The 23350-nt window shown below is 39.8% G+C and overlaps 1 protein-coding gene across 1 annotated transcript; it reads left to right on the forward strand.

Annotated features, from left to right (window-relative positions):
* Nucleotides 1-1108: 1108 nt before the first annotated feature.
* Nucleotides 1109-20428, forward strand: LOC124114803 (glutaryl-CoA dehydrogenase, mitochondrial-like). The gene is made up of 11 exons (XM_046475565.2): nucleotides 1109-1289; nucleotides 2620-2658; nucleotides 3226-3360; nucleotides 5107-5230; nucleotides 6688-6797; nucleotides 7739-7868; nucleotides 10083-10305; nucleotides 12098-12201; nucleotides 12734-12859; nucleotides 15091-15251; nucleotides 19286-20428. The coding sequence occupies exons 1-11, from the start codon at nucleotides 1199-1201 to the stop codon at nucleotides 19354-19356; spliced, it is 1314 nt and encodes a 437-aa protein (XP_046331521.1). The 5' UTR covers nucleotides 1109-1198; the 3' UTR covers nucleotides 19357-20428.
* Nucleotides 20429-23350: the final 2922 nt, after the last annotated feature.

Below are 23350 nucleotides of genomic sequence, written 5' to 3' on the forward strand. Positions count from 1 at the left end.
GGGCTCAAAAAGCACAGGATTCGGCATCCATATCGACTAACCCCCCCCAAAAAAAATCCTAGAGGCTCCCAAATAATCAATCAATTTTCACAGCCACATTAACGGGGATAATAACAGCTCTGCACAGCGATCAAATAAATAGACACCGAAAAACTCCAATCCTTTCAGACTCATAAAGTGTGCTCCAGGTCATAAAAAATAGTAACCTTTTTCAATACTAGTAACCTATTTTCTGTTTACACACATTTGATGTTTTAATGCAGTCTTTCTTTGAAGTTTCCCATAATAAGTCACTTGAAGAAACTCTTTCAAATTGAAACAAAATAGATAGGCCTATAACCAGTGTTTAATAATACATAACCTAGGATGAAAGTCTCAATATAATTATCATGTGGAACATTATGATATTAATCTGAAGTAATATTCAAAATATCAATCAATTAGAAGCTAAATATTTTGTACTTATATAAACCTACCTATTTTCTAACATTCTGAGGTTTTAACATTACATTAGGCCATGACGAGATGTTTACTGGGTATAAAGACACGTTATATTGCTCATATTATATCAACTGTCGGTGCAAGATGCTATGTGATGTCTGATTAAAACTTTCTAAATCACAAATTTGAAAACTTTACACAAATCGGAAAAAATCAGAACTGTGAAGCAGATCAAGGTAAAATCAACTATTGTTTGCAAAACGAGCAACCATTTGATTTCTAAAAAAATAATGAAACCTATTTTACTGAAACAAAATTAAATATGCCTCGCAATGTGGGAAAACAAAATATGCAGATATGGGAAGACAAGTGTTCAAAGAACACGGGCGGTAATATCGAAAACATTACGGTAGCTGGGTTCTGTCTATAAATGTCAGACAAACTTATCGCATTACTACCATCTCAATACAATATATGACGTCCGCCACGTCTAACGTAAACACATAAACGACATGACCACTCAACTGACGATATATGGGCTGATTAATAAATGGAAAATTGTATGCATGTCCTTTTATCATAGTGTCATAAGCAGTCTTAAAAAACGCGAACTGGCTGACTTTAATTAGCTTGCAATATAAGACGCGCGCTGAGTTGTCTCCCTTGAAAAGCGCGATAGTCGATAAAACCAACGCAAATACACTGTCTCGAAAAGTGTGTTTCGTAAACATCATTTGGCTGAGAACACGTTTGCATCATGTCATTGAACAAGTCTGCTCTGACGCTCTGTAAATATCTAGCCAGGAATGGATCGAGAAGATTTCAAGGAACGACGGCAACAGCAGAAAGTATCCATTTATTTTGTAGAACGGAGGACTTTGTACCTGTTGTTTTTTTTGGCAAAACTGTAACAGTCGGGCTATAACTTTTTCCAGTCAAGTTAGCAAGTCCTGACAGCACACCAAGTTTGTATCACGGTAACATCAAGAAACATAGTTTGTTTCTGTGGGATAATCATTGTCAAGTATAATGACGTGTGTTAATTATTGAGATTTTCCGATACATAATCACTTGACTTGTGTTGTGAAGATTGGGAGGTGTGTGCTTGGTTCATGTATCTGATTGGCTGGAAATGTGTTTCAAGGTCACTGACTGCCGAGCAAGCTTAGATATAGTTATGTAAAAGTGTGAGTAACAGATAATTCCATTTGCGAGAAAACCTCACTTCGCTTGTGATTTGTTTATCATATCCATAAGTTGTCAGGCCAAAAAACCAGAAACACTTTCTTTTGAAAAGATGAAATTTGTTTTAAAATTCTGTGTTCAACCAGTTTCCTCTAAACACAATTGTTAATTTCACAAGTACTCTTTTGGTTCCAGTAATGTATAATACAAATTGTATAATACAAGTTGTAGCAGTATCATTCGGGGTACATGTGGTTTTATTTTATGCTTCCCGCTTTAGTTTTTAACTAACCTGATGAGGGATGCATAAAACCACATTCACCCTAAGTGATACTGCTGCAACAAATTTATCTTACCAACATGTTTTATTCTGCCATTGTAAAAGAATTAACAAAATTGATAGAAAACAGCTGTTCAGTTGAGCTAAGGTTAACTTGTGCTATGTCGTGTGACTTTCATTGACTTGTGGTCTTATTCTTTGAAGCGAGGTATAAGTGATTTTATCCCCCGCTCAGAAAACCATGTGGAGCCTCTCTTCCATGTGGCGGGATATAAGGGATTTATTCTCCCGCTCAGAAATTAATTTCTGTTCCAGGGAGTATGGTAGTATTTTATCAGTCACGTGAACCAATCAGATCTCATCATTTCTTATTATTGTTTGCATCAACAATAACATTATGATCAGATTTTCTCTCTTGATCATGGTAACAAATTTGTTTTTCACTAACAAAAACAACAATAAAGATATATAAATAGCAAACAAAAAAGCATTTTCTTTAAATCAGTCTTGGTAATATACAGAAGCCTTTTAGTCAGATTTCTTTTTGGGCCATAACTGCTTTTTGCTCAGTACATGATTAGGCATTGCAGTATCCACTGTGTATGCTGATGAGAACAATGATTGATGATCACAATGATTAATAGAGGTGATGCTAGTCAGCGTGATACACCTCATGCATGCTTCATAATGTTTAATGACCTTGACACTATCAGAGCAACTTTACAAGGAAGACAAATCCAGCAAAAGCCAAGGTAATCAAAGTTTTTAATGCAATAACCATGATAAATGACACAAAATATACTGAATTTTATTTAACCCTATAACCATGATAACCTGTGACAAAATCATGGGACCGCCTCCGTGGTCTAGTGGTAGAGCGTCCGCCCAGAGAGCAGAAGGTCCAGGGTTCAATCCTGTGCCACGTCATACCAAAAGACGTTAAAAGATGGTACTTGTTGTTACCCTGTCTGGCGCTCGGCATTAAGGGGCTAAAACAAGGACTGGTCGGCTCGGAGTCAGTATACTGTGTCTGAGTGGTGTATTCATGTTAGACTGCTGCATGGTATCTCAGTGGGCTAGCACTACAAATTGGCATCAGTCCGGACTAGTACAAGCAGCCACACAAACACACACACACACGTACATGCACGTTGCTATATAAGTGCAATAATCTTTGACACAACGTAAAACCCCATTTAACCTCACCTCACCAAAATCATTGACATCTCTGATAAGTATCTTTGATAATTGTTGCAATAACACAAGAATGTCAGTTGATTTACCAACATTAAATTAAGTCTTTATGATCTTGCATTCAGTGGCATTTGACTGGCGTGATGCCCTCAACCTCAACAGCCTTTTGACGGAAGAGGAAATAATTGTGCGTGACCAGTTTCGATCCTACTGCCAGGAAAAACTCATGCCAAGGATCCTTCTTGCAAACAGGAATGAAGGTATGACGACAGTATGTGATTTGTAATCCAAAGCCTGAGTCTTATGTTTATAGCACAGTCTGCACTCATCCAGCTTGAACAGTCCAGTGGTATTCCCATGCAGAGGACCTTGTCAGTAGTGTTGAGTTTGTTTGTTTGTTTGTTTGCTGTTTAATGTTGCACTCAGCAATATTCCAGCTATATGACAGCATTCTGTTAATATTCGAGTCTGGATGAGACAGTCCAGTGATTGACATCATGAGCATCGATCCATGCAATTGGGATAATATGACATGCATCAACCAAGTCAGCAAGTCTGACCAACCGATCCCATTAGTCACCTCTTACGATAAGCTTAGTCGCCTTTTACGGCAAGTATGGGTTGGTCTTCTCGTATTCTATCCTGGATCTTCACAGGTCCAATAGTGTTGAGAGGCAGTGGGATAGCCTAGTGGTTAAAGTGTCATCAGCACGCCAAAGGCCCTGGTTCAATTCCCGACATGGGTACAATGTGTGAAGCCCATGTCTGGTGTCCCCCGCTATGATATTGCTGGAATATTGCTAAAAGCGGCGTAAAACCATACTCACTCACTAACTCACTCAGTAGTGTTGTTTTTCTGTGTTCCTGAATAATGACTTTTTCAAATTGTCAAGAAATCAAATTGAGGGCTGTATGATAATGATCAGTTCAGGAACATGAAGAACCGGGGTAGAATAGGTCTTCAGCAACCCATACTTGCTGTCAAAGGTGACTATGCTTGTTGTAAGAGGTGACTAACAGGAACGGGTGGTCAGACTCGCTGAACTGTTTGATGCATGTCATCGTATCCCAAATGCGGCGATTAATGATGTCAATCACTGGATTGTCTGGTCCAGACTCGATTATTTACAGACCGCCATCATATAGCTGGACTATTGCTGAGTGATGTGTTAAACAACAAACAAATAGGAACATGAAGGAGACATCTTTCAATGTATCAACTATTTGTTCTTATGGTGTAATTCAGGTTTTGAATGATATATGAGTTAATCAGTGTGATTCATTGATAAGGTTCCTGTTGGGTTAGAATAGATCCCCAACAACCTTGTTTGTCACATCGGTGGTCAGGTTTGGTGATTGGGTTGACAGCCAGTCACATGGTTCATCATGTGACTCTCATAAAGTACCATGACAACATTGGACATCATAAATCAAAATATCAATCAATGATATGTCTGGTCCAGACTCAATCATTTTTCAAGCCCAAACAAACAGTCATCGACAAGGAAATGCAAATGATGAAATTCAAAGTCTTACAATTCAATCATTGTTATCCCCCGGAATGTACTATGGGGGATATGGCAATCAGCTTGTCTGTCCGTCCGTAATCATTGTTTTTCCGGATCATATCTCTAAAACTAATAGGTATTCTTTCATGAAAGTTTGCACACATGAAGACCAGGTTTTTAATTGGTGAGTTTTGCAATTTAGGGATTAAGTAAGGATAAGAATTTATGGATGGACAATCCATAAATTCTTATCCTTACTTAGTACTCCAACTTCTAAATGCCTATCAAAGAAGAAATTTAGGGATTTTTAGAATATTTTTATTTTTCCGTTTCCACAGCAGTAATTTGTCTTGGACTCTTTTCATATTGGTGTACCTGTCTTTGAAATACTTCTGTATCAGTCAGATGATCTGGTTTTCGAATTTTGGGGGGATTTGTTATCTTCTGATGACTCTTGTTGATCCTGTGGATGGTGTATCATGTATATCTCCAATGCAGTGTTTGATCCTGCTATAATGCGTGAGCTGGGCGAGCTGGGGGTGCTAGGACCCACCATACAGGGCTACGGTTGTGCAGGACTCTCCTCCGTGGGGTACGGACTCCTGGCTCGAGAAATCGAGAGGTGGGTACACAGTACATAGTACTATTCCATGTTATACTAACAAGACAGTTTAACTGGTAGGTGAATGTCTTTTTAAAATCAGTTTGAATATGATAAAATTTACATTATCTAGCAGTTCCATTTACTTCCAGAACACTGAGCGGGTACTTTTTCTTTCTTTTTTACACACAATCTATGTGCTGCATTTCTAGAGCGAAACAGGGATGATGTTTGGAAGGCTGCTATACATTTAACTCTGCTGTCCTAAAACTTGCCAGTGTTTCAGTGATAGGTACCATCATGTGATAATCCCAGTTTGGCTGTGGAATGATACATCTTCATAGGCTGCTCTTACAGTGTCATTGTTGAAGTTGTTGCATCGGTTGAGACATTGTTGACTTCTGGCTTTCAAGTTCTTTTGTCTTTCAATGTGAAGCCTCAGTACGTCATTTTCTCGAGGCAAGGGCATTAACTGGCCATATAAGTCCAATTCCACCCTTGCTGAACTAGACTGGTGGCACATGGTCCTGTGCACAGGTCACAGGTCACAAATCAGGTGAAGTTAAGCATCTTTGGTCTCGGAGAGTAGTCGGATGGGTGACCACGTTCAGCAGCTGACTCCTGAGAGTTTCTAGGGCTCCGGTCCTGCCCCACACTGAAGCACATGTACCACATGTGGTGTCTCCTTAGGCAAGTGACTTTGTTCGGCCTCTGTTCACCCAGCAGTGAGTGGGTACCCGGTAGGATGAGATGGTAATGTGGCTGTTAACCTTCTGGCGCCTCACAGGCAGCTTGGGTTGTTTACTCCCCAGGGAGCTGAGAATGAAAATCGAGTGCTCACTGATCCATTGGTGTAATAATAGTGTAGCGCTATGAGCATCCACTTGGTGAATGGAATCTGGCGCAATATAAATGCACTTATTATTTTTATTATTATTTCATGGCTCGGTCTTAGTGCCACCAGTGGCTATTACAAGTTGAGTCTCTTCTATGCCCCTCCTATAGACCAATAAGATTCCACCTGTCATATCACTTGCATTTGCTTCAAAATGACGGCGCCCAGTCAAGACAATCTGATGAATAATCAAGATCTATATTGTTATAAAACAGGTCTTACCTCGCGAAGTGCATCAAATCATTTGAGCACCTTGTTTAAAAACATGAAAAGATTTGGAAAATATATGTCAACGCCCAGGCGATGGTACACATGTTTTGCAAATCCTGCAGTTGACTGAAATCTGCACATTGAAATCCATGTGATTTACAAACCAGATGTCTAGTTCATTCCTCGATTTTGATTGGACTATGCATAGACTCGCTAGTCCAAACAGAATGTAACTCCCGAATTCTAGCCTAGTTCGGCGAGGGTGGACTTTTGTAGCTAGTTAATTCCCTTGCCTCAGGAAGATGTCGGTGCATGTGTAGCATTGAAAGGAGAAAGAAGTCAACTTTGTACTGTGACGGTGGTCTTGTTCCAGGGTGGACAGCAGCTACCGGTCAGCGATGAGCGTCCAGTCCAGTCTGGTCATGTGGCCCATCTATGCGTACGGCACCGAGGAACAGAAGCAGAAATATATTCCTAGACTAGGTACCAAGTTTGTCAGTGTAGACGTGTTAAATCTACAGGTATCTATATTCTAAACAGAGTCATGAGTACATCATGTAAGTAGTAGTTTATGTACAAGGAAAACCTTCTAGCAGAGTCTCCCCAGGGAGCTGAGAATGATCGATTGGCCTGGCACAATGAACATGGGGGATGGATGCGACTACGGTATACATGCATTATGATATTATCCACCATGTCAGTTTGATGCTACTAATAAAGCTGCATGCGACAACATCACTATTTGACAAATAGGGCGCTTAGGCTCAAAATAAGCAGAATAAATGACCCCGCTTGTAAATGTATGGTTTAATATGATTAAACCTTGAAATTGAATATCAAAGCGATCCATAAAAGTAAAAGATTGGACATCAACATCGAAAAAATACTCGAAAATGGAAGTTCCATAATGGCGTGCAACCATCTCATTTGTGACATCCGGCAAAGCCATATTTCAGCAAACACTTATTTTGTATCTACCGGGTACTTGGTAATTAAACATTACTGTTACTTCCTAAAGTATTTAATTAAAGCTGTTGCGTGGACGGCACCAACCCAACAGGTGTCATTTTAGCGAGGCTATAAAAATGGCGTCTGAATGACTTCGAAAAACCCGGTGCATGTGATGTATATCATTCACCAAGTTCAGTTAAGATACACAAAGGGGGATCCCATGGCAAGTATTGCAGGCTCATGTGACCTGCTTGATTGTCATCATACCCGGACTGTGTGCATAGTTTTGTCGTTACTCGTTTGTCTGACCCGGACTCAAATATTTACAGGCAGTTATGAATTATTTTGAATATTGCTGACCACAGCATATAAAACAACATAATGCTCTCGTTCATTCTTTATTATGTGTTTTCACTGCTTATAACTGTAAAAAGTATATTTCACAATGTACGATCTATGTGTTTGCTCTTCAGCTAGAGGAGAGTTGATTGGTGCTTTTGGTCTGACTGAACCCAATCATGGAAGTGATCCGTCTTCAATGGAGACTAACGCTAAGTACAACTCCTCCAAGAAGGCCTTCACCTTGAATGGCTCCAAGTCATGGTAGGTCACTTGTATGACATCATCACTGAATATAAGATAGCTTGCAATAAATCACAAAGAACAATGAAGAATGAAGCATGGTTTACATGATGTCATTTCTGGAGATCTGAATATGCTCTCGCAACTTGATGACGTCATATGTTGGAAGATGTTACTTTTGAGAGAGAAAAATCTAGTAAGTTGTTCCCCATAGATGTAGCTGGGCAAGGCAGTTAACTGACTATAAAGGTCAAGTTTCCACCCTTGCTGAACTAGGCTGGAATTTCCAGCCTTGATTGTAGCGCCACCAGTGGCTATAACGAGTTAAGTCCCTTCTATGTCCCTCCTATTGACCAATCAGATTCCATCACTTACATTTACTTTGAACAGAATGGAGGCGCTCTGATCGATAATCGAAATGTATATTGTTTTATAAAATGGGTCTAACTTTGTAAAGTGCAACAAATCACGTGAGCACCTTGATTTAAAACATGAAATGATTTGGAAAATATTTCTTTACATCGAGTTGGTGGTGCACATGCTTTGCAAATCCTGCATGGGACCGAATTCTGCATATCAGTTTACGAACCAGTTGTTGATTTTGTTACGCGATTTTGATTGGACTATGCATAGATTCGTTAGTTCAGCCAAAACATAATCCCTATAATGCCAGTCTAGTTCGGCAAGGGTGGAAACAGGACTTTTGTAGTCAGTTACCTCCCTTGCCTCAGGAAGATGAAGGGAAAGAACAGACAGAAGTTAACAAACCAAAGACAGGATAGATGCTAGCAAGTCAGTCATTCCTTCTATGAGCGGTGTAACACTTGTAAGTTCTACAGAAACTTTGGAGAAAACTCCATTCTGAATGGGTAAACTGAGAGGTATGAAATCAATGTTTCCATTTCCCAAATTCAAAAACTCGATCATGCACAAGAATATGCACACTAAGAAGGACTGATTTCATTCTCAAACCTCACTGTAGTTCTAAATGTCATGTTACAACTTATGTTGTTTTTGTTTTTGTTTTTTTGTTTTTTAAAAAGCTGAAATATGTTACTTATAGTTTTTTTCATCTGTGCACTTTGCATCAAATCAAAGTTAGGATAAATGTTTTGATACATTGTTTTGTGCTATCATTATACTTGATACTTGATTGTTGGTTTTATTGAGTATTTGATGACCAAAAATTTCATTTGGAACTGATGGCTTTAGCCAGAGGTTTCAAATGGTAAAATTTACGGTGATCCAACTTCATATTTAATTTTTATGGTGTCCTAACAAAGCTGAATGTCACATTTTTCAAATTTAGATTTGCAAAAAAACAACCAAATATTTTCCAAGATACATTCATTTGCCGTGAATACTCCTGGAGATTCCTGGGTTTCAAATCCCATTTAATTACCTAGTTCAACCAATCAGATGACGGCATACACTCAGTTAACCCTACTCACTGAAACGTTGATGTATGTTGTGAAGTTAATGCTATGATGATATGCTTTCTGTTAGGGCTTGGACGGGTAACTCGGGTACTCGGGTTGGGTGGGTACTGAGTAGGACCCGGGTACCCACAGGACTACCTGGACCCGTGGTTAGTCACGTGATATATTGTTTCATGACAAATATTCACAATATAACTACATGGTTATTCGACAATTTTAAGTCTCTAATGTTCGCATTTCTTTATGACTATGCACACGTTCCTTCTGACTTATATATATGTTTGAACAAAGCTAAAACCTCAGTCAACTTTAGTGTATGCGTGACCACATCGTTTTTAGACTAACATCTAGTCTCTGAAATGAACACATCGTACAGAAAAAAACAGTTGTTCAATTATCTTAATAAAAATATAATAAAAGGGAGCCCTTCATTTTCAGATACTGCAGTAATCTAGACTTGCCAAACATTATAGACTTGCATGGGCTGTATTTGATATATATTTGTATCAGGGTCTGTAAGACAGACCACATCGTTTTATGCATGTATCTAGAAACATTCTGCCAGGGCTACTGTCAAACTATTCCCAATTGGACATTTTGTACCTGTCTCTTGACACCAACAGCGGGTACCCGGGTAGGGTGAGTAATAGGGGTGTGGGTACCCGGGTAGTAAATTTGGGCTCATCCCAGGCCTACTATCTGTTTGAAGCATTGAATGGACAACTTCATTAGGATGTATAAATTAAAGATCAAAATGTTCTTTTAAACTTTTTCTGGTATCCTATGTGTTCTCCAGGATCACCAACTCTCCCATCGCTGATGTGTTTGTTGTCTGGGCAAAGAGTGATGTCGATAACAACAAGATCCGGGGATTCATCTTGGAGAGGGGAATGAAAGGGTTAACTACCCCTAAAATTGAGGGAAAGTTCTCGTTGCGAGCAAGTATCACTGGACAGATTGTGATGGAGGACGTGGAGATCCCGGAGGAGAACCTGCTCCCAGCTGTCAGTGGACTTGGGGTAGGATCCCTATATACAGTCGAGTCCCGTAACCCGACATTGTTGGTTGCATATGATTATGTCAGAGTAACGGAGTGCTTTCTTAGTGGCTAACGTTGACTTCCTGTTAGTCATTTCATTGGTCAGTCATAGTGCGTGAAAGGTTGTTCTGATATGACCTATAATGGGATTTCCTCGGCAATAGCGAGAACTTTTATGAAATTGAGGTAATCTAAATGTGACTAAAATCCTGTTTTCTTTATTTAAAGCATTAATTGTTTATTGTTAAGCAAGTTTATCTCTGCTGCCGACCCGTCTCGCATCAGAACACGGGCTGTGTACTCGTGGGCAGATGACCACGGAGTACGCTGATCACTGTGTCGTATTAACGAGACTGATAAATGAGTGATTTCGGTAATTCATTGCAAATGAGGTGTGTCGGAGTCGGAGTGCGAGACTGTCGGATTAACGGGTCTAAATAGCACTGATTTAATCGGATCCCAACATTAGTGTCGGATAAAGCCGACTGTCGGATTAACGTGTGATAGATTAAAGAGACTTGACTGTACATAGATAAGTTCGCTTGTTGAACTGACCGCCTCTGTAGTCAGGTGGATGGAGCATCTGCCCAATCCCCAGGCGAGTGATACCAAATGTTGAAAGATGGTACCTGTTTTTTCCCCGGATGTCGCTCAGCATAAGGGGATAAAATAAATAAGAACTGGTCTGCTCATAGTCAGTATACTGTGTCTTGGCAACATCATATAGTTTGTTTGTTTGTTTGTTTGTTTGTTTGTTTGTTTGTTTGTTGTTTAACGCAGCACTCAGCAATATTCCAGATATATGGCGGTGGTCTGTAAATAACTGAGTCTGGATCAGACAGTCCAGTAATTGACATCATGAGCATCAATCCACACAATTTGGATATAGACTTTCATCAAACCAAGTCAGCGAGCCTGACCACCCGATCCCGTTGGTCGCCTCTTACGACAAGCATAGTCGCCTTTTAAGGCAAACATGGGTTGCTGAAGACTACCATACACCAAATCTTCACGGGTCACATCAGATGGTATCTCAGTGGGCTAGCAATATACAAGAGGCATAAGTCCAGACTAGTACAAGCAGCCACACACACACAGACATGCATACATTTGGTCTTGTTGCCTGCTTCGAATCCCATTTGCGTGATCAATGCACTTGATGTCAATCACTGGATTGTCTAGTCCAGACAAGATTATTTACAGACCAACTTCATGTTGCAAGTATATTTCTGAGTGTGGTGTTAAACAACAAACAAAAAACAGTTTGATAGCACCTCCTGGCATTCTAGAGTTACCTCCCATGGTGACACTATTTTTATGTTTCTCTCCCTTTGTCCATGTTGTCTTTCACTCATCTAGGTGAGGTGAAATGGGGTTTAACGTCGCAACCAAGATTATTACACCTATATAGCAACGTGCATGTACGTGTTTGTGTGGCTCTTGTACTAGTCCGGACTGATGCCGATTTATAGTGCTAGCTCACAAAGATAGCATGCCACAGTTTAACCCTTAATGCCGAGCGCCAGACAGGGTAACAACAAGTTTTTGTATAACGCAACCGGGAATCGAACCCTGGACCTTCCGCTCTCTGGGCGGACGCTCTACCACTAGACCACGAGGGGGTCTGACTCATCAAGATATTGGGATGTACTTTCGATGAGACAGACAGACTCACTGCCCATGTTTCAGCACAAGGGAGATATGTACAAATACCGTTTGGATAATGTCTTACTCATCATCAATGTAAACTAAAGACGGTTTGGTGTGTTTAGGGTCCATTTGGCTGCCTGAACAATGCAAGGTTTGGAATTGCATGGGGAAGTCTTGGAGCTGCTGAGTTTTGTCTGGAGACAGCCAGACAGTACATGCTGGACAGGTAGGTTGCAGACTGCAGGCCTTCAGAACATGTGAGTGAGTGAGTTGGGTTTAACACCGCTTTTAACAGTATTCCAGTAATATCACGGCGTGTCAGCTTAATGTGGGAGGAAAGCCCGGAGTGATGCAGGTCTCAGACGTTTACCACTTCAGTGAAACCCACGAGCACGGGTATGGTGCTGACAAACCTAGAAACATAATCGTGGTGAACCGGAATTCGAATTCACAATCATAGCTTTCTGGCGTGCCCAAGGGACGCAACTCTGCACAGCCAATCGTGGCGCCTTAAACGACTGGGCCACTTGTGCCCCCAGTACATTGTAAGACTTCAATCACTGATGACAGACTCAAAGATACAGACAACAGTTATTATTAACTTGATATGGGTGCAGGGTGCTCGGGTGGCCTTGTGGTTAAAGTGTTTGTTCGTCACATTGAAGGTCCAGGTTTGATTCTGAACATGGATTCAATGTGTGAAAGCCATTCCTGGTGTCCACTGCTGTGATGTTGCTGATGAGAATGATTTGTTTCAGGAAACAGTTTGGTAAGCCTTTGGCCAAGAACCAACTACCTCAGAAGAAGATGGCGGACATGTTGTCAGAAATTTCCATTGGCCTTCAGGCATGTCTCCAGGTTGGGCGTCTGAAGGACCAAGGGAGGTAATCATGCTATTACAAATTTGTTTCATGTCATAACCAAGATGCAAATATATTATCTATGGTGGGTCTCTATTTTATGTCACATTGTCTAAAATGTAGAGGAAATGGACACTCACTGTAATTTGACAAAGCTGATATATCATATATATCATATCATGATATATGACAGAATATATACCTAAATGACATCATAAACATGATATACACATCACATCAGGCGTGAAGTTATATACATTACATACACATCAGTTCAGGCATGACGTTATATATATATGATATATATACACATCACTTCAGGCATGACGTTATATACATGATATACACATCACTTCAGGCATGACGTTATATGCATGACATCCACATCACTTCAGGCATGGCGTTATATATATGATATACACATCACTTCAGGCATGACGTTATATGCATGACATCCACGTCACTTCAGGTATGGCATTATATATATGATATACACATCACTCCAGGCATGGCCTAATAAATATGATATACACATCACTTCAGGCGAGAAGTTATATACATTACATACACATCACTTCAGGCATGGCATTATATATATGATATACACATCACTTCAGGCATGATGTTATATACATGATATACACATCACTTCAGGCGAGAAGTTATATACATTACATACACATCACTTCAGGCATGGCGTTATATATACTACTCAAAAGAAGTTAAGGATCACCCGATTCTTTCATATTGGTAATGTTAATCTGTCATGGCATGAGAGATTAACTATTGTAATATGAAAGAATCAGGTGATCCTTAACTTCTTTTGAGTAGTATATATGACATCCACATCACTTCAGGCATGACGTTATATATATGATATACACATCACTTCAGGCATGACGTTATATATATAACATCCACATCACTTCAGGCACAGCAGGGGCGGTCGGGTAGCCTAGTGGTTAAAGCGTTCGCTCGTCACGCTGAAGACCCGGGTTCGAATCCCGACATGGGTACAATGTGTGAAGCCCATTTCTGGTGTCCCCCGCCGTGATATTGCTGGAATATTGCTAAAAGCGGCGTAAAACCAAACTCACTCACTCACTCAGGCACAGCACTATATATATGATATACACATCACTTCAGGCGTGAAGTTATATATATGATATACACATCACTTCAGGCGTGAAGTTATATATATGACATCCACATCACTTTAGGCATGGCATTATATATATGATATACACATCACTTCAGGCATGACATTATATACATGACATCCACATCACTTCTGGCATGGCATTATATATATGATATACACATCACTTCAGGCGTGAAGGTATATGTATGACATCCACATCACTTCAGGCATGGCGTTATATATATGATATACACATCACTTCAGGCATGATGTTATATATATGACATCCACATCACTTCAGGCATGGCGCTATATATATGATATACACATCACTTCAGGCGTGAAGGTATATGTATGACATCCACATCACTTTAGGCATGGCGCTATATATGATATACACATCACTTCAGGCATGAAGGTATATGTTTGACATCCACATCACTTCAGGCATGGCGCTATATATACGATATACACATCACTTTACGACTAGTACAAGCAGACACACACACACGGGCATGCACGTCACTCCATGAGTGTAATAATCTTGGACGCGACGTGAAATTCCATTTCACTTCACCTCACCTCACCTCACCTCACCTCACCTCACCTCACCTCACCTCACCTATTATTTTTGTTGTTCTACATGTACATATATTGTGCTCTCTGCATCCTTGCACTTATTCACCTGATGAAGGAGTAAGCATATACTCCGAATCGTAATGTTTCTCATAATGAATTCTCTTGACTTTTTTATGGGCATTACTTTTGAGTTGACGGATGACAAGTAGACACAATTTATGGATAACAACTTCTTTATTTACTTTATTTACTTATGCTGTTGTCAAGTTTGATAACGGCATAAGGATCCCTACCGAAAGTTTGCCTTTAATAATAGTATTAATAGCAAGAAAAAGCCCCAAAACATAAATTACTATTTTAGTATGAAACTGTTTGAAAAATGACGTCTTTATTGAGTTATATTCATGTCACGGTCAAATGTTTATTTGGCACATTACAAGAATACTTGTCTATGGAGTAGAAGGTTATATTTTCCAGATGGGATCTGCAATGCTTCCATTAACTGTAGAACTATTTTGTTGGCATCTTCTTCCAGAGCTCCCCCAGAGATGATTTCTCTGATCAAGAGGAACTCCTGCGGCAAAGCTCTTGAGATTGCCCGCAACTCCCGGGACATGCTGGGAGGGAATGGCATCTCTGACGAGTATCACATCATCAGACACGTCATGAATCTGGAGTCGGTTAACACATACGAAGGTGAGGAGTGGTGTAAATGTGCGGTTGGGTTTTAACAATTTCTCATAATGTGAGAGGGGCGGTCGGGTAGCCTAGTGGTTAAAGCGATCGCTCGTCACGTCGAAGACCTGGGTTCGATTCCCGACATGGGTACATTGTGTGAAGCCCATTTCTGGTGTCCCCCGCCGTGATATTGCTGGAATATTGCTAAAAGCTCACATACTCACTCACTCACTCACTCACTCACTCACTCACTCACTCACTCACTCACTCACTCATAATGTGAGAAGAAACTTCAGCTAAAGTCACACTTCAAGACGTGTAAACTCAACACAACAGAACCAAGGGCTTGATTTATTTAACTTGCACCAGGTGGCACTCTTGTTCCATATATTTATCAAAGATGAAAGAAACACAGGCATAAACTGAATAAGTACATCTCTGATGACCGAGTCAAGATTTTACCTAAATATTGCTGTAAAACGTTACAGGATGTACACACAATCTTGACGTACCCACAGTTCGATGACATCAAACCAAAGAAAGGATGACAAATTACATATAACCCAGGGATTAAAGATGTAGTATGGCACATAAAATATAGAGGTATTGAATGTGTTCAAAGATTGTTGTGTGGAAAATGAATTGCTAGTCAGACACAAATTTGATAAAAAAAATTAACATGCACATGGTACATTTGGAAATAAATGTTTGGTTGCACTTTTCAATAACAGGTTGCACTGGTGCATGTGGAAATAAATATTAGGCTGCACTTTTCAATGATAGATTGAACTGGTGCATGTGGAAATAAATATCAGGTTCCTCTTTTCGACAATAGATTGCACTGGTGCATGTGGAAATACATATTAGGCTGCACTTTTCGACAATAGATTGCACTGGTGCATGTGGAAATAAATATTAGGCTGCACTTTTAGATAATAGATTGCACTGGTGCATGTGGAAATAAATATTAGGCTGCACTTTTCGATAATAGATTGCACTGGTGCATGTGGAAATAAATATTAGGCTGCACTTTTCAATGATAGATTGAACTGGTGCATGTATTATATAGTTAAATGAAGCCCTGTAACCTCATGAAACCATACTTGCATACTTTTCATACACATCCCCAACACACCCGCCCCACCCATCCCTCCCACAGGTAAATGGTGACAAATATGGAAGCCTTCATGTTACCATGGTTACAATATTTTCTACACCCTATTGGGATCACACAGCAACAAGCTTATTGCAGTGCTCCAGATAAGAGCTGTATTGCATATGTACATCTAGAAAATTACAGATACGAACACAATTTAATTAGAAAGCATATAAAAATGGTCATAAATTAGTAAATATGTCCTTCTTTTTATATTAGGTCATATCTTTCACGATTAATAAATAATAAAGGTCTTCAAAATGTACATTATATTACAGTCATGGTAAATATCAATATATTTTTTCTCCAAATTACGTCATAAGGGAATTCCAAATATTATACAGCTGTTGTATTTTCTTGTATTTTATTTGCTAATATTCATCGACAATTACTCTCGTCTCAGGATCAAGCTTTATTTTCTAATTGTTTCAAGGGCGAAAATGTTGAAACAGTCAATTAAGAATTTCTTTTGTAAAGCTGATGTGACTCCGACTTAAAAGTTTTAAAAGCCTTTTCGGTGTTGCCTACTATAGGAGATATGGTTGTGGGGATTGCCAGTGATAATGCCACTCACTGGGACGTAGCTACAAAGGCAGAATCAATCTTCAAGACTGCACCTTGGAACATTCTTGGGAGCAGTTTTACCTTTGTTTAAAACTTTATAAAGCTTTATAATTATATGGAGGATATTATATCAGTGTTCATGTCATACTATGTTTATGACACGAGTGTCTCAATACAGGAATTAAGGCACAAGTGTCTTTAACATAGTGTGACATGAACACGAATATAGTGTTCTATTTATTACCGACGATTTAGTGTTTGCCTGTAAAGACAGCAAGTAGCAACAGTAGCAGAACCACAATTTGTTGAATTGGGTCAACAATCTTCAACTATCTCAATCTCATTAAAATCAGATCTTACTTCTCGCTACCGCTAAACAAAGATCTGAGGACATCCCATTACGGGTCACGTCAGACTGACCTTGCGCGAACTTTGACCGACCAATGGAATGACCAATCAGAAGGCAGCTTTCTCGTGCTTTACGGCACTATTTTCAAATTGGCGACAACGCCTCGAAACATATTTTGACAAATTCTCGATTACAAATTTGAAACCTGAACAAAAGAACATTCTGGAATGGCTAATAGATGGTCAAGATTGTATGGATTCAGTCGTTAAACCCGTAACTATCGTTCGGAACACCCCCTGTTAAAGTTTTCGAGGCTGCATGATTTGAAATCACATTCCAACTGTCACTTTCATGATCTGGTAAGCGACGCTCTGATTGGTCGGATGAAAGGTCGTTCTGACGTGACCTCTACTGGGATGTCCTCAGATCTTTGTTTAGCGTGAGTGAGTGTGTTGGGTTTAACACCACTTTTAACAGTATTCCAGTCATATCACGGTGTGTCAGCTTAATGTGGGAGGAAAGCCCCAAGTGATGCAGGTCTCAGACGTTTACCACTTCGGTGAAACCCACAAACCGGTGCTGACAAACCTAGAAACATAATCGGGGCGAACCAGGATTCGAACCCACAATCATAGGTTTCTGGCATGCCCAAGGGACGCAACTCTGCACAGTGAATTGCAGCGCCTTAGACGACTGGGCCACCCGTGCCCCCTCTTTGTTTAGCAGTAGCGAGGACTAAGGTCTGATTTTAATGAGATTGGGAAATTTGCCTTGTGGTTATGGTAATAAAACTGTTACATACTCCTCAAAATATGCCAGTACTCCTTCATCACAGAAGTTAGGTGTACATTCCCCTAAAATTTGATAAATTATCTGGAGCACTTGTTATTGTAATAAGCACACTTGATTGCAATATGGTACCTTTTCCTAGAAGGGCTAAAATTTGGTTTTCGGGGGCAATGGTTAAATTCATTAGTTGTATGCATTCGAATGCTTATATACGGCTCACACTAATTTCTTGCTGCTCAACTACTGGAACATCAGTAAACAAATTAGTGATTTTTGCTAGAGGGCAAACCCATGAAGATCTGATGTTAGAATATGTCTTCAGCAACCCATGCTTGTCATAAGAGGTGACTAATTGGATAAGGTGGTCAGGCATGCTGACTTGATGCATGTCATATCGCAACTGTGGATCGATGCTCATGATATCAATCACTGGTTTGTCGAGTCCAGATTTGATTATTTACAGACCGACATCATAGCTGGAATATTGCTGAGTGCGCAGTTCAACAACAACAACAAAAAATAGAGGGAAAGAATATTTTGCATGTGGTCATTGAAACAAAACTGTCAGAAGCCCAATGTCTGTCACATGCTGGAACTCATTCTGGTGTCCTGGCTTGGACTGGAAATGATCACCGTAGCAACCACAAAACTGAAAATCCAGCCACAGTGTAACCCAAGTTTCACTCGAAATGTTTCACATTAAATTCCAACTACCGTATTCGACGTAATAAGCGCCCCGCTCTAATAAGTGCCAACAGCGATATTTGCTAATATATTGGCTAGTGAACAATCCCAATTAGCACCCCTTCCGATTGATCAATGTACACAAGACTTATTTATTCGCGTATAATACGCACTCGTGTGTTATATGCACCCTTAATTATGGGCATTTATATTCTGGAAAAATATATCTGTCGTACATAAACATTTCAGGCTGTCAGCATAAACCATGAAATTTATCTTTGAACTCTTTGTTTTTTTCACCAAAATAATATTCTAATAAGAGCCCCCTGTTTCTAATTTTGAGAGCACCATAGGCGCTCATTACATCGAATACGGTATTTTATCAAAATCTATTGCCTGAAGAGCACTTCTTTCTCTTGTTTAAATAACTGATTACATATCTCAACATGGTGTTTGTATTTCCATTATGCAATCAGTCAACTCTCATACATGACAGGTCCTTCTTTCCAGGCACCCATGACATCCATGCACTGATCCTTGGCCGAGCCATAACTGGACTGCAGGCGTTTACCGCGGATTAATGAAGACTCGTGAAATCTAGTCAGGCAAACCCCAAGTGTTGGAAACATGTCTGCTGCATTAAAATATCTAAGGTGTTCTTCATCAGTGAGCGAGTTTGGGCATGAAGTATCACATGTTTCTGGTTGTGCAACAGGGGATTGCTATTGTTTAAGGTCATTTCCAAGAGCTTAACCCAGTAATCGGTACACACAGAACCGATTTCGTACACACAAAAAAAAAGATCTTAATGCTCGCTACTGCTACACATTGATCTGAAGACATCCCAATACAGGTCATGTCAGAATGACCTTTTGCGAACTTGACCGACCAATGACTGACAAGAAGTCAACATTAGCAAATCAGAAAGTAGCTTTCTTTCTCTTTATGTTACAAAATTCAATCTGGTGACTTCATTCTAGACTACTCTTTGACAGAATATCAATTCAATGTTTGTAAACTGAACAAAAGAAAATTCTGGAATGTCTAATAGATGGTCAAGATTGTATGACAGTACTTCACAAAGGCTGTGGAAAGTCTTTTCTGTTTCAGTTGTTTATCCAATTGAAGCAAAAGATAGACAATGATTTTAATGGACTCAGTCATACAGCCTGTCACCGTCTTTCGGAAACCTTTTTGGAGGTTGCATGATTAGAAAACACATTCCGACTGTCACTTTCCTGATCTAGTAAGTGATGCTCTGATTTGTTGGATGATGTCTTCCCGAGGCAAGGGAGATAACCGACTGTAAAAGTCCAGTTTCCACCCTTGCCGAACTAGGCTGGAATTATAGAGTTAGATTTTGGCTAGACCAACAAGTCAAAACATAGTCCAATCAAAATTGCGTAATGAAATCGATGCAGGATCGATTGCAGGATTTGCAAAGCATGTGTACCATCAACTCAGTGTAAACAGATATTTTCCAATTGTTTAATCAAAATGCTCACAAGATTTGATACACCTTGTGAATTGTTATCGATCAGATTGTCTTCACTTGGCAATGCCATTTTGTTTGAAGCAAATGCAAGTGTTATTATAGGTGGAATCTGATTGGTCAGTAGGAGGGATATAGAAGGGACATAACTCATAATAGCCACTGGTGGCGCTACGATCGATCCGAGCAATTCCAGCCAAGTTTGGCAAGGGTGAAAACTGGACTTTTACAGTCAGTTAACTCACTTGCCTGAGGGAGGTGGTCAGATGAAAGGTCGTTCTGAAGTGACCCATAATGGGATGTCCTCAGATCTCTGCTTAGCGGAAGCGAGAACTAAGATCTGATTTTAATGAGATTGGTATGGAACTAAATTGTGAAATCAGCAATTGACCACACAAGATAAATAAATAATCAATAGATTAAAACATACAGTTTCAGGTTTCCAATCAAAGCAGCAATAAAATGGGTCAAATAAGAGGCAAGTGGCAATTAGTAACAGGCCCTAGAATTAATGTAGGTGCACTCAGGAATGTTCATAGTATTGTCACTGTTTAATGTCTTGATAGAGACTGGTCTCCAATCTTGAATCAAGAATGGTGTTGGAAGCTGGCAGGAACTAGGTGTTTCCAAAGTGGTGTCCAAACTGCACTGAAGATTCATACATATTCCGGACCTTGATTTATGTTTAGCCTGAAATAATATTTTGGAGTCCCGTGATTGGATGAGACACCAGTGCTGTAAGGAGTCCAGTAATTAGATGAGACACCAGTGCTGTAATGAGTCCAGTGATTGGATGAGACACCAGTGCTGTTAGGAGTCCAGTGATTGGACTAGATTCCAGTGCTGTGAGGAGTCACGTGATTGGACTAGATTCAAGTGCTTTGAGGAGTCCATTGATTGGACAAGACACCAGTGCTGTAAGGAGTCATGTGATTGGACTAGATTCCAGTGCTGTGTGGAGTCACATGATTGGACTGGATTCCATTGCTGGAAGGAGTCACGTGATTGGACTAGATCCCAGTGGTGTGAGGAGTCCTATGATTAGGGGCTGGGCGCTTGGATGTTTTTTGGGGGACACAATAGGTTTCAGTTACTACTTCAAGACATACACTTTCTTCCTCTGGAAAGAGATGAGGTGAGGTGAAATTGGGTTCAACGTCATGTCCAAGATTATTGCACTTTTATAGCGATGTGCATGCACGTGTGTGTGTGGCTGCTTGTACTAGTCCGGACTCATGCCAATTTATAGTTCTAGCACACTGAGATACCATGCCACAGTTTAACATGAATACCCCACTCAGACACAGTGTACTGACTCCGTGCCGACCAGTCCTTGTTTTAGCCCCTTAATGCCGAGCGCCAGACAGGGTAACAACAAGTACCATCTTCTTTTGGTATGACGCGGCCGGGATAGAACCTCGGACCTTCCGCTCTCCGGGCAGACGCACTGCCTCTAGACCACAGAGGAAAGAGATGAACAATGTTTAGATATCCAGTGAACAATTATTGTTTGGGGGTTAAGACCTGAGGCAAAATTATTTTTTTTCAAAATATTGTCATGTTTTCTTGAATATCAAACGGTCGATCCCGTAGTTAGTAGGCTGTGGTATAATCGCTGTAGGTTAAAATCCTGCTAGCAACACAAATTTTCACCAAGTTTTCTATCATCAAAGTCAATGATAGAAAAAAAGATTAATCATTGCCAAGTGGGGTCATTCAGCCTTTTAATACTAATGTGGTTGATGGGATTAACGTTATCAATACAATAGTGCCAACTGACTCAATGACATAGGGGATTGAATGATTTATTCAAATTAGTATGATATTAATAAAGTATTAAGGCATGTGATAATTATTTTGTTTTCAGTGTGCATGATTTTCGCTTGTGGATGGATGAATATCCATGAATGTATTCTGTAGTATTAATACCCAAGTGTACATATATTGTAAATAAAAAGTAAAGTCATGTATAAATATTCATGAAGTGTCTTCTTCTTGTTGTTATTATGTCTCCCCCAGAATGGAGGGAGACATATTATTTTTGGCACGGTTCCCGTCGGCGTCGGCGTCGGCGTTCCCACCGTTCCGGACCATAACTCAGAAACCGTTTAATATTTTTTCGCGAAACTTTGTATACACATTAACCCAGCACTGAAGTGGTGCCTTTTGCTATTTAGAGATTTTTGACATTTTTATTTCTTCTTGTTTCCATGGAGATAACTTGAACATAGACTCTGAATGGGGGTAAGCTTGGTTTCCGGACCATAACTCAGAAACCGTTTAATATTTTTTCGCGAAACTTTGTATACACATTAACCCAGCACTGAAGTGGTGCCTTTTGCTATTTAGAGATTTTTGACATTTTTATTTTTTCTCGTTTCCATGGAGATAAGTTGAACATAGGCTCTGAATGGGGGTAAGCTTGGTTTCCGGAACCATAACTCGGAAACCGTTTAATATTTTTTCGCGAAACTTTGTATACACATTAACCCAGCACTGAAGTGGTGCCTTTTGCTATTTAGAGATTTTTGACATTTTTATTTTTTCTCGTTTCCATGGAGATAACTTGAACATAGACTCTGAATGGGGGTAAGCTTGGTTTCCTTACATATAACCAAATAAACAATTGTGTACCATCAACCTTGGGAAGGGCCTCCCTATATACTCAACAACAAAAGTTTCTGCGACACCAATATTTCAGTGTTTTTTTCAAACAAGTAAAGTTTGGTTTTCAATATTGTAGTACATGTATGGAATCAAGTCACAAAAACGCATCTGCTACAGAAAAGCACGCACTTCATGCAAAAGTTGACTTTTATGCAAGCCCCATGCATTTCACTACCAAAGAATGGGTTAAAAAAATGTGTGCGTTAACGGGAGTCCACATGCATTGTTTAGCATCGTGCTGACAACCACTCAGAAAAACAACAAAATTACGCAATTTTTCAACATTACGAAATGCCACACTTGTCCGAAAATGAGCGTCTGCGAGCCATTGGTATGCTTGAAGGTACCATACTTTGAAAATACTTCAAGAGATGAACAAGTTCATCCCAACCTTTTTCTTGTTAACATTCAAAATC

This window comes from Haliotis rufescens, unplaced genomic scaffold, assembly GCF_023055435.1.
Source record: "Haliotis rufescens isolate VD_foot unplaced genomic scaffold, xgHalRufe1.0.p SCAF_2, whole genome shotgun sequence".
In the NCBI taxonomy this organism is placed as follows: Eukaryota; Metazoa; Mollusca; class Gastropoda; order Lepetellida; family Haliotidae; genus Haliotis; species Haliotis rufescens.

Coding starts and splice junctions, on each gene's coding strand:
- LOC124114803 (XM_046475565.2), top strand. CDS start 1,199: ATGTCATTGAACAAGTCTGCTCTGACGCTCTGTAAATATCTAGCCAGG. Junction 1,290..2,619: donor AACGACGGCAACAGCAGAAA/GTATCCATTTAT, acceptor TGACACTATCAG/AGCAACTTTACAAGGAAGAC. Junction 3,361..5,106: donor TCTTGCAAACAGGAATGAAG/GTATGACGACAG, acceptor TCTCCAATGCAG/TGTTTGATCCTGCTATAATG.